This window comes from Salmo salar, chromosome ssa04, assembly GCF_905237065.1.
Source record: "Salmo salar chromosome ssa04, Ssal_v3.1, whole genome shotgun sequence".
In the NCBI taxonomy this organism is placed as follows: Eukaryota; Metazoa; Chordata; class Actinopteri; order Salmoniformes; family Salmonidae; genus Salmo; species Salmo salar.
The window spans coordinates 15,828,975-15,845,519 of record NC_059445.1 but is presented as its reverse complement, the minus strand read 5'-3'; the positions used below and the strand labels follow the sequence as shown (position 1 = coordinate 15,845,519).

At 42.7% G+C, this 16,545-nt stretch overlaps 1 protein-coding gene across 3 annotated transcripts; it reads left to right on the top strand.

Moving 5' to 3' along the window:
- Positions 1–376: 376 nt before the first annotated feature.
- LOC106602392 (transmembrane protein 154) lies at positions 377–12,793 on the top strand. 3 transcript variants are annotated; one of them, XM_014194997.2, is made up of 9 exons: positions 395–723; positions 2,319–2,390; positions 2,529–2,594; positions 2,709–2,768; positions 3,015–3,170; positions 3,528–3,585; positions 6,177–6,253; positions 6,749–6,795; positions 9,932–12,793. In XM_014194997.2, the coding sequence occupies exons 1-8, from the start codon at positions 603–605 to the stop codon at positions 6,781–6,783; spliced, it is 645 nt and encodes a 214-aa protein (XP_014050472.1). In that variant the 5' UTR covers positions 395–602; the 3' UTR covers positions 6,784–6,795; positions 9,932–12,793. The 3 variants fall into 3 exon arrangements, with proteins under 3 accessions (XP_045572564.1, XP_014050472.1, XP_014050471.1); XM_014194996.2 differs by having other exon boundaries at positions 401–723; positions 3,012–3,170; XM_045716608.1 differs by having other exon boundaries at positions 377–723; positions 2,529–2,768; positions 3,012–3,170.
- The last annotated feature ends 3,752 nt before the right edge of the window (positions 12,794–16,545 follow it).

Here is a 16,545-nt window from a genome sequence, read left to right as displayed (position 1 = left end):
GGTATAACGACATATCCATAGATAGTACTTTCAGAGCTCAATTCTGACCCTGTAAGCGGTTTGAATTCAAATCCAAACAGAAGCTTACCTGGTCCTTCAGGAGACCAGTGTAACAGAGAACAACCACCAGCTGCTCCTTACTGAATGTAACTAAGCAAAACATTTTCCTTTCCTCCATTTAGTAAGTTTGCTGTGCTCTTGCCTTCTCTTTGGTATGCCCCGATTGCTTGAATACCTTAACTGGGAAGTATTTGCTTCAGCAGAGAGCAGAGGCGCTGCCAGGCTTGTGGCTACAAGCACACAGTTAATTGCATCACATCCGCAAGAGTGATCCAGCTGGGTGTGTGTAGCTATGTGGCTGTGTACTCCTTAGGTTTCTCTCTCTCCCTCTCTATTTTTTTTTTTCTCTCTCTCTCTCGCTTCCCTCCCTCCCTCCCTATTTCTCTCTCTCTCCCCCCTCGCCCTCTCTCTCATTCTCTCTCTCCTCCTCCTCTCGGTGAGTCTCTAGGTGAGTCAAAAGCAGCCCTGAATCAGGAAGTAGGATGCCGTGACAGACATTAGTAGGCAGAAGGAAATGGGCACCACCACCACACAATGTCACTATGTCTGCTGCTGCTCCTGTCCATGGTAACACAAGGACGAGAGGGAGGAGAGGCCACAGGGAAATGACCCTATCGTCGATCATGTTGCTGCTGGCTGTGACAGCCTGCCTGGCTGGGACTGGTAGGTGTGGACTGTGGATTGGAAAGATCATTTGCCCTTACTGCTCATTGGAAACATAGAGCTTTCATGGCTTTCTCTACTCTCCTACATTCACTCACTTTCATTACCTGTCTGTTTTCTGGTGTCTCTCTGTTCTCCTCTTTTTTTTCAGTTTGCCTGAGAATGTAATAGTATGCTGAAATGTGGTTTACATTTGCGGGTGGTGGCTGCTGAAATATGTGTGGACACGTTTTATGAAGAGATAGTGAAAGTTCTAGGCCTTTTGACGACATGGTATTCTATCCAGTAGGTCTTACACACTGTTCCTGAGTAACCGTTGCTGTATGGTTACATGTGCCTTTGAGTTGCTTCACAATTGAATATTTGAATAGCTCTCCGAGAGCTTGTTCACTTCTATTCAAACAGATGTTATTGTCTATGTACATTTCTGTTACCTTTCAGTTGTGAAAGAGGCTGCGTTCACATCCCTTCTTGCAACAGGTAGTTAGTTACCAATGATAAGAATCAGCTATAAACACAGTGAAACATTGATGTTCCTGTTTTATTTCAAAAGACCCATCTTCACCAAAAGAACGAGAACATTGTGTTTTGTTAGTAGGAAAAGCGTTAACAGAAACATTTTCGCAATGGCATTACCTAGGCCTAATGGCATTACCTAGGCCTAATGGCATTACCTAGGCCTAATGGCATTACCTAGGCCTAATGGCATTACCTAGGCCTAATGGCATTACCTAGGCCTAATGGCAGTTTGTTCCCTCTGTGGTGTATGTTATCTCCATCTGTGTGATACTTCTTTTTAGTTTAAAGAGTCATAGAGTCTACTGCCAGTATATGTGCCTTGCCTTTTTCACTGTAAATACTGGCTGGTAACCAAGGGATATGTTTATTTGGAAGGGTTTTTAATGCCCTGTCCATGTCTCCTCAACACGTTCATTTTGAATTACACTGTACACGCCCAAACATTTACAGTAAGATGTGTCTGTGATGGTTCTTGGAATGTCCGGGGTTAACCTACACAAAGAAAGGTGCTATCTAGGTCCTAAAAGGGTTATTAGGCTGTCCCCATAGGAGAACCCTTTGAAGAACCCTTTTTGGTTCCAGGTAGAACACTTTTGGTTCCAGCTACAGAGGGTTCTACATGGAGCCCAAAGGGGTACTACCTGTAACCAAAAAGGGTTAGCCTATGGGGACAGCTGAAGTACCCCTTTGGAACCCTTTTTTGGAAGAGTGTAAGATACATAGGCCCATTTTGTTAAACATAATTAAGGTCACAGCTCTCAACCAAGTACACTACTGACAGGCCCAAACTCATTCACATCCAAAGATCTGATGACTGTTTAAGCTCCTTTTTCTGGGAAACACTATCATACTATCTGACTCAGTGTAGTTTGCACATAGTGGAGTCTTTCGTGGGTTTTTTATGAATCCCAAATATTCTAAATTGCATAAAACTAGGGTGATGATTTTTTTCCTGGCCAAATTACCCGGGAAAACTCTTGGCTCTCGTTATACAGTAGGCTTGAGGTCAGGTCGTGTTATAATGAAAAACTCCTGGCCCTATGTTGCTTAACCATTGACTCTTTCATTCATTGCAGTGTTCTGCCAGGGTGATGAGGACACAAATACTGTTGAAGAAACACAAACAGAAAATGATGCGGGGTTCTCAGGTGAGCTTTAGCTGTTATCTGCTTCCCCCATGTGCAAACTCCTCCAAAACAACCTGGTGGCAATAGCTCATAACTGTCCATTTCCAACGGGTTTGGCATTAGATGTGCTTGTGTTGATACTTTTCTCAATGTTCCCAGTGATCCCAACTGCAAGTGATGCTACCCCTACACCAGACTCATACCTATCATCTGAGAGTCCTTCAGGTGAGATTACACCTGTCTCCATAACACAATTCCATTACCTGATTTCCATCAGAGCCTTGCATGACAACAACAAAAAGGCCCTCTGGTTTTTCATTTCATTTTATGTCATTTCAGAGGGATATGAGACTGAAGCTGAATCTGGTTCTGGATACAGTCCAGGTGTCAATTTAGAAGGTATATTACATCAGTACATCAGCAATTTGTGACAACTGCTGATGTAAAAGGGGCTTTATAAAATAAACTTGATTGATTTGATTGATTGAACACAAACAACAATACTGATGTAGTGTTAAAGAAAACCGTGTGTTAGAAACGATTATTGAGATGGTGAAAATAACTGCAGAAACATTACAGACAAGCTGGTATTACATCTGTAGCAACATGATCAGTTTCCCACCATGATGGTTCCTCTTCCAGAAGAGGATACTCTCAAATCCTCTGAAGCACCACTGGAGGACAGTCTGAGTCTCACCTTCATCCTGGTTCCTGTTGTGCTGGGGGTCGTGATCATCGCCATGGTAGTGGGCGTAGTCATAATCAACCGCAGATGGAATCGGAAAGAAAAGAGCAATTCTGGTAAGTCGTGAGAACTGTGCTATAGCTGGAAATATGTCCACATGATGAGAAGCAACAGGCGACATGACCCCATTCTCATACACCATGACAGATCTGCTTATGACTAGATGTACTGTACAATTCAGTCGTCCTTTTCATTGCATGGGTACTTTACAACACTATGACATGTGAAAGACTGCTCTGAGTAGGGGTATGTTTAGCTTTGTGCATACTTATTTAGAATAGTGTGTAGGCCTACAGTTGTATACTCAACCACAATACAGTATACAATGTATGAGTGGATATTGTTAATGTACTTTGACATTACTTTATTAGATGGTGCACGATGTTGGCTATAATGATGGTTTCCTATTCCAGATAATGTAGAAGAGGATAAATATTTGCATGGTAGCGATGACACAGAAAACGTTCCAATGTAAGTATTGAACACTGCTCTATGAGTTATATAGTGCATTCTGAAAGTGTTCAGACCCCTTGACTTATTCCACATTTTGTTACATTACAGCCTTATTCTAAAATATATATATATTTTTAAAGTGTATTTCCCTCATCAATCTACACACAATACCACATAATGACAAGGTGAAAACAGGTTTTTAGACATTTTAGCAAAAAACAGCAATCCCTTATTTACATAAGTATATAGACCCTTTGCTATGAGACATCGAAATTGAGCTAAGGTGCATCCTGTTTCCGTTGATCATCCTTGAGATGTTTTTACAACTTGATTGGAGTCCACCTGTGGTAAATTCAATTGATTGGACATGATTTGGAAAGGCATTGAAGGTCCACAAGAACACAGCAGAAATAAATAATGTAAACTGTGCTAATGTGTAGTGAGTTTCACTTACTGCCTAGTACACAAGGGTCCAAAACTGTAAACCTAAAAAAAACACTAAATAGATTCTTAAATGGAAGAGGTTTGGATCAAGACTCTTCCTAGAGCTGGCCGCCCGGCCAAACTGAGCGATCAGGGGAGAAGGGCAAATGTCAGGGAGGTGACCAAGAACCCGATGGTCACTCTGACAGAGCTCCATAGTTCCTCTGTGGAGATGGGAGAACCTTCCAGAAGAACATCCATCTCTGCAGCACTCCACCAACCAGTCCTTTATGGTAGAGTGGCCAGACAGAAGCCACTCCTCAGTAAAAGGCACATGATAACCCATTTGGAGTTTGCCAAACAGTACCTATAGGATTCTCAGACCATAATAAAAAGGATTCTCTGGTCTGATGAAACCAAGATTGAACTCTTTGGCCTGATTGCCAAGTGTCACGTCTGGAGGAAACCTGGCACCATCCCTACGGTGAAGTATGGTGATGGCAGCATCATGCTGTGGGGATGTTTTTAAGCAGCAGGGACTGGAAGACTAGTCAGGATTGAGGGAAAGATGAACGGAGCAAAGTACAGAGAGATCCTTGACGAAAACCTGCTCCAGAGTGCTCAGGACCTCAGACTGGGGCGAAGGTTCACCTTTCAACAGGACAATGACCCTAAGCACACAGCCAAGACAACGCAGGAGTGGCTTCGGGACAAGTCTGAATGTCCTTGAGTGGCCCAGCCAGAGCCCGGACATGAACCCGATCGAATATCTCTGGAGAGACCTAAAAATCCCCAAATACAGGTGTGCCAAGCTTGTAGCGTCATACCCAAGAAGACTCAAGGCTGTAATCACTGCCAAAGGTGTTTCAACAAAGTACTGAGTAAAGGGTCTGAATTTTTTATTTATTTTATTTCACCTTTATTTAACCAGGTAGGCTAGTTGAGAACAAGTTCTCATTTACAACTGCGACCTGGCCAAGATAAAGCCAAGCAGTGTGACACAGACAACAACACAGTTACACATGGAGTAAACAATAACACAAGCCAATAACACAAGCAAGAATACTTACAAGAATACTTATGTAAACGTGATATTTTTTATAAATTTGCAAAGATGTCTAAAAAACTGTTTTTGCTTTGTCGTTATGGGGTATTGTGTGTAGATTGATGAAGGGACAAAACAATTGAATCCATTTTAGAATACGGCTGTAACATAACAAAATGTGGAAAAAGTCAAGGGGTCTGAATGCTTTCCGAATGCACTGTATCTAGGCTACTGCTGTCTTGACTGTGCTCTCTATACATTTCAAGTTGCAGTCACTTAAATTCGTATATGGCAGTAAATCCGTTTCCCTTGGTATGATTTTGACCCCACCCTTTCTCGCCTCTGTTTGTTATTTCCTGTTTAGAAAGAAAGGCGTGTGTGTGTGTGTGTGTGTGTGTGTGTGTGTGTGTGTGTGTGTGTGTGTGTGTGTGTGTGTGTGTGTGTGTGTGTGTGTGTGTGTGTGTGTGTGTGTGTGTGTGTGTGTGTGTGTGTGTGTGTGTGTGCGCGTGTGCTCTTTTCCTCAACAAGTTGTTTCACACAAACACACACGCACCAGTCTTTCATATCTGACATAAAGTATATAGTCAAGAAGTATCATGTGTGAATCTAAGTGTTTACACATTAGCCTGAGAACACATTAGCCTGCTATGATATGACACCCTGTCCCTGGTAACCAGCCTCCATGTGAGAATGTACGGTATGACTAAGGTATCTTTAGTGGAAGAGACAGACTAACATAAAGGAAATAACCATCAAAAAACAATCTCCTGTCAAAACTTTACACTGCACATGAACGCTTCAGCGCATTGACAGAAAACTGTAATCAGTGACGAGAGCGCCCTCCTGTGAGAGTCAGAAACACTACCACTCAAATGGCCTTGAGTAGAAAATCATGTCAAACGATTGGAGGGAAGGACAGTGCTTATTCAAATACGAACAGTTTTGGGTGGAAATCAGTGAAAAACAGCATATTCCTAAGGAGTTTAATTTGAGACCAGTACATCGTGTGAGAAACCCCTCAAAACGGTGGATGTTTGTATTTTTTCCCCTCTACACTCCCTTCGTTTTAGTCCCTTTATTTTGTCATTTTCGAACGTCAAAACACTAATATGATGGGCTGACTATGTTGGCTGTTTTCCAGGCCCATGTTTGAGGATGATGTCCCCTCTGTGTTGGAGCTGGAGATGGAAGACCTGGAACAGTGGATGAATAAAGATGGTGAGTCATCTAAAAAAAAACTAAAGAAAATGTATAGCAGCCCACTAATAATTGTCTTTGAAAATAATGTATAAGTGGAACAATCTGAGCTGAGGCTGTATATCTTGTCTGTTAGTTGGCAATGGCCGTCCTTGTTCTCCAAGCATTAGACTACTCTTGGTCCACAATAAGAAGATCTGTCTGTTGTAAACTCTGTTGACTACTCACTCCTGTTTTGTAATTGAAATGTGGACATATGTAATCACATGCATTTCCCTGATAAATGCTACTGTGAAAACAGGTTGGTTGAGTATAACTTTTCTCCAATAGAGGGCGCCATTGTATACTTTATTACTGAGCCACTGCAAGTGTGACGATAGTGTTCAAACGTGCACTTTAAATATCTAAGTACATACTGATAGGAAAGCTATTCGTAGACTGTAAATGTCCATATTGTTTGTGATTTACACAGGGATGTTGTATTCGTCACATGAGTTGTCAATTTGTTTTTTTTAGGTGGAGTTCGAATGGACTCTGGACAAGGGATCTAACATGAGATCATGGTAAACATACACCTGTTACTTACTAACACTATAGTAGTCAACTCTACTGTACTTTGCTGTTTATGTAGCAACGCTGCAGGATAAGATAATGGGCTCTATTCAATCTGGATTTACACTTCAATCACGCTTTAACGCTGAATATCTGTAATACGGAATGAATCGAGTCCAAGGTGGTGACTGGTGAATGCGTCAGTCACATCCATCAATGCAACTCAGGAACAGAGAAGGAGGACAGACAGCCTGGTGATGACATAATGTGTTGTCCTGGTGACATAATAACATGACCTGCTGCTGTTGACGTGGGTTACTGTAACATGAAACTCAACAGTCTATCATTTGATTAAGAGAAAGGATCTAGGGTCAGTTTAGCCTTTTAGATCATAATTAATAAGATGGACATGGATGGAGAGACCTGATCCTAGATCAGCACACGTACTCTGTGACACTTTATAAATACAGGCCTTGGTCAGTGGAGGCTTGAAAACAACATGTTTGATGCAGTGGTGCAACTTTTGTTTTAGAAGTGTATCCGGTCGGATAAACACTCCAAACAGCCTACCTGACCGCTCGGAGGCGTCCGTTTTGTATCACATTCCAATGATAAAACTCGGGGGAACAAAAATGCAATTTCAGAATGTGGGGGGGACATGTCCCCTCTGTCCCCATTTGAAAGTTTTGCCCCTTGTTTGATGTATTTGATACCATTCCACTTATTGCGCTCTAGCCATTACCAAGAGCCTGTCCTCCCCAATTAAGGTGCCACCAACCTGCAGGTACTATTAATTAAGCTGCCAGTTGAGGACTTGTGAGGCGTCTGTTTCTCAAACTAGGCACTCTAATGTACTTGTCTTCTTGCTCAGTTGTGCACCGGGGCCTCCCACTCCTCTTTCTATTCTGGTTGGAGCCAGTTTGCGCTGTTCTGTGAAGGGAATAGTACACAGCGTGGTACGAGATCTTTGGTTTCTTGGCAATTTCTAGCATGGAATAGCCTTCATTTCTCAGAACAAGAATAGACTGACAAGTTTCAGAAGAAAGGTCTTTGTTTCTGGCCATTTTGAGCCTGTAATCGAACCCACAAATGCTGATGCTCCAGATACTCATCTAGTCTAAAGAAGGCCAGTTTTATTGCTTCTTTAATCAGACAACAGTTTTTAGCTGTGCTAACATAATTGCAAAAGGGTTTTCTAGTGATCAATTAGCCTTTTAAAATGTTAAACTAACACAACGTGCCATTGGAACACAGGAGTGATGGTTGCTGATAATGGGCCTCTGTACACCTATGCAGATATTCCATAAAAAATCTGCCGTTTCCAGCTACAATAGTCATTTACAACATTAACAATGTCTACACTGTATTTCTGATCAATTAGATGTTATTTTGATGGACAAAGAATGTGCTTTTCTTTCAAAAACAAGGACATTTCAAAAGTGACCCCAAATTTTTGAACGGTAGTGTACATACTCATCATGCAGAGGTATTTATCCTTTATTTAACTAGGAAAATCAGTTAAGAACAAATTCTTATTTACAATGACGGCCAAACCCAGACAACGCTGGGACAATTGTGCGCCGCCCTATGGGACTCTCAATCACAGCCAGATGTAATATAGCCTGGATTCGAACCAGGGATTGCAGTGACCTTTCTTGCACTGAGACGCTGTGTCTTAGACCGCTGCGCCACTTGGGAGCCCAATTTATCGACAGTCATTTGTGTTTTTTTTGGGGGGTGGTTGTATTTTACTCTGTTTTTCTCCCCAATTTCATGATATCCAATTGCGATCCAATTACTATCTTGTCTCATCGCTGCAACTCCATAACAGGCTCGGGAGAGGCAAAGGTCGAGTCATGCGTCCTCCGAAACATGATCCGCCAAACCGCACTTCTTAACAACCGCCCGCCTAACCCGGAAGCCAGCTGCACCAATTTGTCGGAGGAAACACTGCTCAACTGACGACCGAAGTCAGCCTGCAGTCGCCCGGCCCACCACAACAGTAATTTCTGTTCCCCCTGCATAGTTTGTTTTGATACGTGGTGGCCACGCACACACACACACACACACATACACACACATACACACACATACACACACAAATACAGATACAGAGCGAGACAGAGTCTCACATACTCCCACACATGCTTCTATTATCTCTCTGACACACACACACACACACACACACACACACACACACACACACACACACACACACACACACACACACACACACACACACACACACAACAACATACCATGACTGAACACATAATGAAGGCACACACACAGTGACTGCTGAACTCTGTCCCCTAGTCCTCCTCCGTACCCATCGTAACCTTCTAACCCTCTGAAGCAGGAAGAGTCCTGACATCTGTTAGCGATTACCACAGGCATGCATGGAAGTGTGGCGCAACAGGGCGTAGGGATGGCCCCTTGTTCTCTCTCTCAGAAAGGCTGGGAGGGTCAAGGTCCATTAGACTAGCTGTGAGCTCACGTCATTCACACACAGCTTTTTTCCCCCAGAGTTCTGTTGGTTTGCAGCGTGCCATAAGGGTGGAGGGTCATAGACTACTCTCAGTTAACTGTGTAGGGCAGGCCTACTGTAGACCAGTGGAGGCTGGTGGGAGGAGCTATTTGGAGGACGGGCTCATTGTAATGGCTGGAATGTAATAAATGGAACGGTATAAAACACATCAAACATATGGAAACCACATTTTTGACTCCGTTCCATGTATTCCATTCCAGCCATTACAATGAGCCCGTCCTCCTATAGCTCCTCCCACCAGCCTCCACTACTGTAGACAGCATGCCCTATTGTAGACCTACTGTAACAACATAAAAATCAACTGTAAATATCTGTTGTTTCCAATGGGGGATTTATTGACAGTTTGGTGTAGACTAGAGGATCAACATGCCAGCTATTATTGTATCTGATTGTGGAATGACATCATTCTCATTCCTTCCCAAGGACATTTGGCTTGTGAGTTACATACTGTAGGTCAGAGGGTCTGGTGTGACAACCAAACGAATGTTAAAACATCACGTCACTCCTTCCAATGAAGGATGTTATTCTATTGATTGTATGAACATGTACTGTACTGTACGTAGTCACATGACCTCTCCCTGTCTGTCTGTCTCCTCTAGGCTAGTCCCTAAAGAGTCATGGAGTCAGTCAATTCTCTCTCCCAACCGTCCTCTTGCTGTACTGCCGGTGACAAAGGACATTTCCCCAGCGCAGGGAAGGACATTCTGTGACCCAGCAGCACTGTAGGCTTCTTCTATTCATGTCAATGTCAAAGCAACGTCATCAACCGACCACATTGACAACAAGGAAGCAACACCTCCACCAAGGTGACTGCAAAAAACAGGAAATGCTGAATTTATTTTCCATTTCAGCATAAACAAAAGACAAGTAACAATAAATGCACAAGTTAAACCTTTTTAGAACGTAACATATTAAAATCTGCGCAGTCCACCCTCAAATGTGCTGTGGTATAGACTCTATGGAGAAACTACACGGATCCTGATTGTGGTCGGCCTAATAATGAAAGCTTTTTGGAACGCCCTCAACTCAGTACTGTGCCTTTTAGTCTTTGTTTCAAGTTCATATACACTTTTTATGTGATTGTTTTATTGTCTTTTGTATTCAGCTGTCATGCAGTGAGAGAGGGAATCAGTGAGAGAGGAAGGAGTAAAACACAGGAGGTTGGTGACACCTTAATTGAGGAGGACGGGCTCGGGGTAATGGCTGGAGCAGAATGAGTGGAATGGTATCAAATACATCAGACACTTGGTTTCCATGCGTTTGACGCCATTCCATTCGCTCCGTTCCAGCCATTATTATGAGCTGTCCTACCTTCAGCAGCCTCCTGTGGAGTAAAAATGCTAAAACTATTGCTGAAAGCAGGTGTCGGTAGCCATGTTCTGACACCCAGACAACAATATCAGAACTTGACCTCTATAGATCCTACAGTCCCTCCCCTTTACAACATAAACACATATTCCATGCCCACAGTAAAGCCATACCAGATGGTATATATCCTTATTCCAACGGCCAACTAACCCAGTCCCATGATAGATATGATGGCTTTAACCCAATCCCATGATAGATATGATGGCTCTAACCCAGTCCCATGATAGATATGATGGCTCTAACCCAGTCCCATGATAGATATGATGGCTCTAACCCAGTCCCATGATAGATATGATGGCTCTAACCCAGTCCCATGATAGATATGATGGCTCTAACCCAGTCCCATGATAGATATGATGGCTTTAACCCAGTCCCATGATAGATATGATGGCTTTAACCCAGTCCCATGATAGATATGATGGCTCTAACCCAGTCCCATGATAGATATGATGGCTTTAACCCAGTCCCATGATAGATATGATGGCTTTAACCCAGTCCCATGATAGATATGATGGCTTTAACCCAGTCCCATGATAGATATGATGGCTTTAACCCAGTCCCATGATAGATATGATGGCTTTAACCCAGTCCCATGATAGATATGATGGCTTTAACCCAGTCCCATGATAGATATGATGGCTTTAACCCAATCCCATGATAGATATGATGGCTTTTAACCCAGTCCCATGATAGATATGATGGCTTTAACCCAGTCCCATGATAGATATGATGGCTTTAACCCAGTCCCATGATAGATATGATGGCTTTAACCCAGTCCCATGATAGATATGATGGCTTTAACCCAATCCCATGATAGATATGATGGCTCTAACCCAGTCCCATGATAGATATGATGGCTTTAACCCAGTCCCATGATAGATATGATGGCTTTAACCCAGTCCCATGATAGATATGATGGCTCTAACCCAGTCCCATGATAGATATGATGGCTCTAACCCAGTCCCATGATAGATATGATGGCTTTAACCCAGTCCCATGATAGATATGATGGCTCTAACCCAGTCCCATGATAGATATGATGGCTCTAACCCAGTCCCATGATAGATATGATGGCTTTAACCCAGTCCCATGATAGATATGATGGCTCTAACCCAGTCCCATGATAGATATGATGGCTCTAACCCAGTCCCATGATAGATATGATGGCTCAACAAATGTTTATGCTAAAGACTAGCTAGTGTCTCCTCTCCTCTGCTCTGTCCCTTCTGGTTGTAGTACACAGACTGCATGTGGATCTATCTCTCTGTCTCTCTTTCACTCTCTCTCTGTCCCTCTCTCTCTCTCTCTCTCTCTCTCTCTCTGTCTCTCTCTCTCTTTCACTCTCTCTCATTCTCTCTCTGTCTCTCTCTTTGTCTCTCTCTGTCTCTCTCGCTCACAAACTCCCGACTCTAATTACGAAACCCTGCCTATTGTTTTATGCATGAGATAACTGAGAACTGCTGGTACACTGCTTTGCTTTGGTTCATGTGCATCACGCAATGCTAAAGCTGTTTAGAATTCAAGAGGGATTAGGGAAGGTAATTTCTGAGATAGAGTCCAAATTTCAGTTGGGTTGTTATATACAGTGACTGTCTTGTGATGTTTTGTTTTCCATGATTTTCTTTGAGAAACAGTATTTCACAATTACTGTCATTACTTCCAAAGCATGTCATTCCTGTTGATGGTACACTGTCTTTCATTGGTTGAATATGTTTTTCCTCCAATGATAGTGGTGTTGTTGATATGCAATCTGAATCTACAAATTCTCGTCACATCGATGTATAAATGTTATGCTCAGCTCTATGTGGCAGATAATCAGTATTTTGCAGTAACTTTCATTGTAAATATGTGGAAGATATTTTTTTTACTCGCATGTATATTTTTTAAATGTGTATATTGTGCTTGATTTGATACAAATATTGATATAGGAGTGAATTTGGTCCCTCAATCTCTGTTAGGTCCTCATACTTGTCAGTATCCAAGTGTTACAGCATTAGTTATTGTAATAAAGAGTAATAATTTCAATAAGGAACCAACTGTCCAGCCAATATATTTGCATATTTGTAAATCATCAATAAATCTGTGACGCGCTATTTTGTTTGTGTGCGCGTACCCATTCATGTGTGCCACTGAATGCATGTCCTTGTCCTTGAATGCATCACAGGAGGTTGGTGGCACCTTAATTGGGGAGGACGGACTCGTGGCTGGAGCGGAATTGGTGGAACGGTATCAAACACATCAAACACATGGTTTCCATGTGCTAGATGCCATTCCATTTGCTCCGTTCCACCCATTATTATGAGCCGTCCTCCCCTCAGCAGCCCCCACTGGTGTGCGTGTGTGGTAGAGCCAGAAACCCATCCCCCATCACCCTCTCTCTACCCTCTCTTCCCTCCATATACCTGATGGACACTCATTGGATGGTAATGGGATTCATATTAGAGGAGGCTGGCGAAGAGCAGCAAGGACAGATATCCTGGAAAGCAATGCATATCAATAAGGAATAAACGCCAGGAGAAATGGACTCGCTATTCTCCCTCCTCTCTCTCGTTACAACGTTACCAATGTACTGTCTGAAAATACAGCTCAAGGTCTCCCGCCAGTCTTTCTGCTTTTCACCTGGACAGTTATAGTGCCAGTATATGGCATATAAACATGTTTTATCTCTTTAGATCATTGAAACATCTGCCGTTTTTTTGACGAGTGTCTAGAGGAGACCTTTAAAAGTCATTTAAGAAGTCTATATATCTACTTTATAAATATGTCTTGAGTGAAGGAGGTTGGGGGGGGGCAGGGCGGAGGGTTAAAGTGTCTCCTCCATATTTTCTTTGTACCCATATGTCACTATAAATGAAGTTAAATAAACATTTGATCAAAAAAGAAATTAATCTGTCTTGTCAGATTTATCTGATATAGTTTGGGCTCCCGAGTGGCGCAGTGGTCTAAGGCACTGTATCTCTGTGAAAGCGGTGTCACTACAGTCCCTGGTTTGAGTCCAGGCTTTATCACATCCGGCCGTGATTGGGAGTCCCATAGGGTGGTGAACACTTGGCCCAGCGTTGTCTGGGGTAGGCCGTCATTGTTAAATAAGAATTTGTTCTTTACTGACTTGCCTAGTTAAATAAATAAACATCTAGTCGATATAGCACTGCATGTGTTGGTACTCTACTGCACACCCAGGGAAAGGTTGCCCCTAAATATTACTTCACCTGATTCTGAACTTACTGTAATTGTTAACAGTTGAAATGCAAAACTGATCACAGATCAGCTAATAACTATTATACTACCACATATTACACTGAACTGGTAGTTGACCTCAGCTTCATATGTAACCTTCATGACAGCAGTGTATGGTAGTTGACCTCAGACTGCTTCATATGTAACCTTCATGACAGCAGTGTATGGTAGTTGACCTCAGACTGCTTCATATGTAACCTTCATGACAGCAGTGTATGTGAAAATATGAAGGGCATTTCCAGGGCTGTGAGCATTGTTCTTACAATCAGAGCTGGATTCTGGTTGCACTGGTTTGTGTCGTGTCTTTGCACTGGTTTGTGTCGTGTCTTTGTACGTAGCAGAAAGGTGATCTGACACAACCTAAACATGACTTAAGCCTAATGTTGACACTCACTGATATCAGACAAAGGCCACTTAAAATAAACAGATGAGATAATCCAAAGAGATAGGAGACGAGCCAAGATGACAAGACAACTTCTTGTGGGTGAGAAAAATAGAAGACAAGATGATTAGCTAGAAGAGTTCTTCTGAGAATTGGGGCAAATTACAAATAACTTTTCTTTATACAGATGATACATTTTAGTCATTTAGCAGATGCTCATATCCAGAGCGACTTACAGTAGTGAATGCATACATTTCATAAAACATTTTTATCCGTACTGGTCCCCCGTGGGAATCGAACCCACAACCCTGGCGTTGCAAACACCATGCTCTAACAACTGAGCCACATGGGACCGATACAGTATCTATTCATGGGAAACTAATAAGCGAATCTACAGACTGATGAATGACGATTCACAGAGATAGATACATCTCTCTGAGATATCAATACATTCATCAAGTCAGCCTTCTGTTTTGTCTGTGTTCATTCTGCTCTGCCAGAGCAGAAAAATATATTTATCTGAAATCCCATGAAATCTGTGATATCAACACTGTACATTCAATTCAAATGCGATACCAGGTTTCTGTTTCTCTCTCTGTGTTCACTATCCTCAGTCTGTTCTGCCCTGTACTGGATCCATGGCTTACTGTAGTGCACTGTATCATTATCTGGCCTGAGCCATTGTTACTGTCACATCCAATCAATTCTCTCTCTCAGCCACACAGTCAGCCATGTTTTCCTTTTCCAGAGAGGCTGCGGTGTTCTGAGGCGACCTCTTTCTCATCTCTTCATCTCTCTGTTTGTGTGTGGCTTATCTATGCTACCTACTACACTGAACCAGTGGGCAGAGGGTAATCACACACAGCCACAGTACACACCGGGGAAACAGATGTGTGTGTGTGAAACAGAGAAAGTGTGTGTGCGGTATCATCCTCTATGATAGTGACACACTTTGCCTCCAGGCCTAGGCCCTCTTGACGAGTCGTGTCCGGCGAGAAGAGAAAAGCCCCCTTCCTTCCCGCACTCATCATCAAAGATATGAGATCTCACACTGCACTATGCTGCTGCTGTGTGTGTGGCACGCACGCCCGATGAGCAACACATGATCCTTTCCCAGCAATACTGGGTTAACCCTTTCATTCACAGCAAGAAAACCTGATGCAGCCAACTGAGCTATATTCTTCCTCTGTGAGCTCATTTAACTACTGCACAGGGAAAGGCCTGTGCAGAGCAAAGAAGTTTCCTGAATGTGGGAAAGCTTTGCATTATTATGATGAAACCCACTTTCCATCCATCATTACACAGACTAGCCACATGACCACCATCCAACCTAATGGTCAGCAGACAACAGCAGTTATCCATCACTGACTGTGACCCTCTATTTCTCAACACAACACAGCAGCCCATCAATGGACATTGGGTGTGTGTCAAACTATAAACTCTGCGGGCCTGGAAATACCTCGGCGCATGTCGAGACTCTGTTCAGACTTTGTGAGCGAGATGAAAGACATCTGGGATTTGTCATTGGTCTTTAAAAAACATATGATGCAAATAGAATGGGAAGCCTTGTCTATTTCTGAGAGCAGAGTTATGATTTGTAAGAAAAAGGCACAATGAGAATGCACAGGCCAGGCCCAATTCCAGTGAGTGTCTTAACAGCCAAACGTGGCTGGACACTCTCCAGCAGCACTGGTCTGGATGCTAGTGGTGGAGCAGTCATAGAAACAGATGGAAGCCATTTGTTGTGGGGTTTTTTTCTCTGTAGCTGTGGTCTGGACAGCCTAGCCTAGGCTCCATGTTAATCAGAGTAATGTGTGCAGTTATGTGAGGAATATCGCTGTGTAAATTGAGAATCGTCACAGCAATAAGCTGTCCTGTTGTGTCCCTGTCCAGAGGTTTAACATACAGAGCTGACATTCTGTCATTGATGGATTCCTGCCGATTCCTGCCGATTCTAAATGTTCTATGGAGTCTGGGTCTGTCCCGAGACATATAGGATGTTAGCGTTATTAATTTCCCCTCATATTCCGCAACTCTATGTTGCCTGATGCGATGTGGTCTAAACATATAACTCCAACTAAGCCTTTGGTATTTCAATGTGAAAACTAATATGACCATACTGATTCCTCTGACTTTGTCTGGATACTCAAATAAACCTAATGTACTATTAGAATATGAAGACAGACAAGTCAGAGGGACTTTTCAATTTCCACATAAGGATTCCCT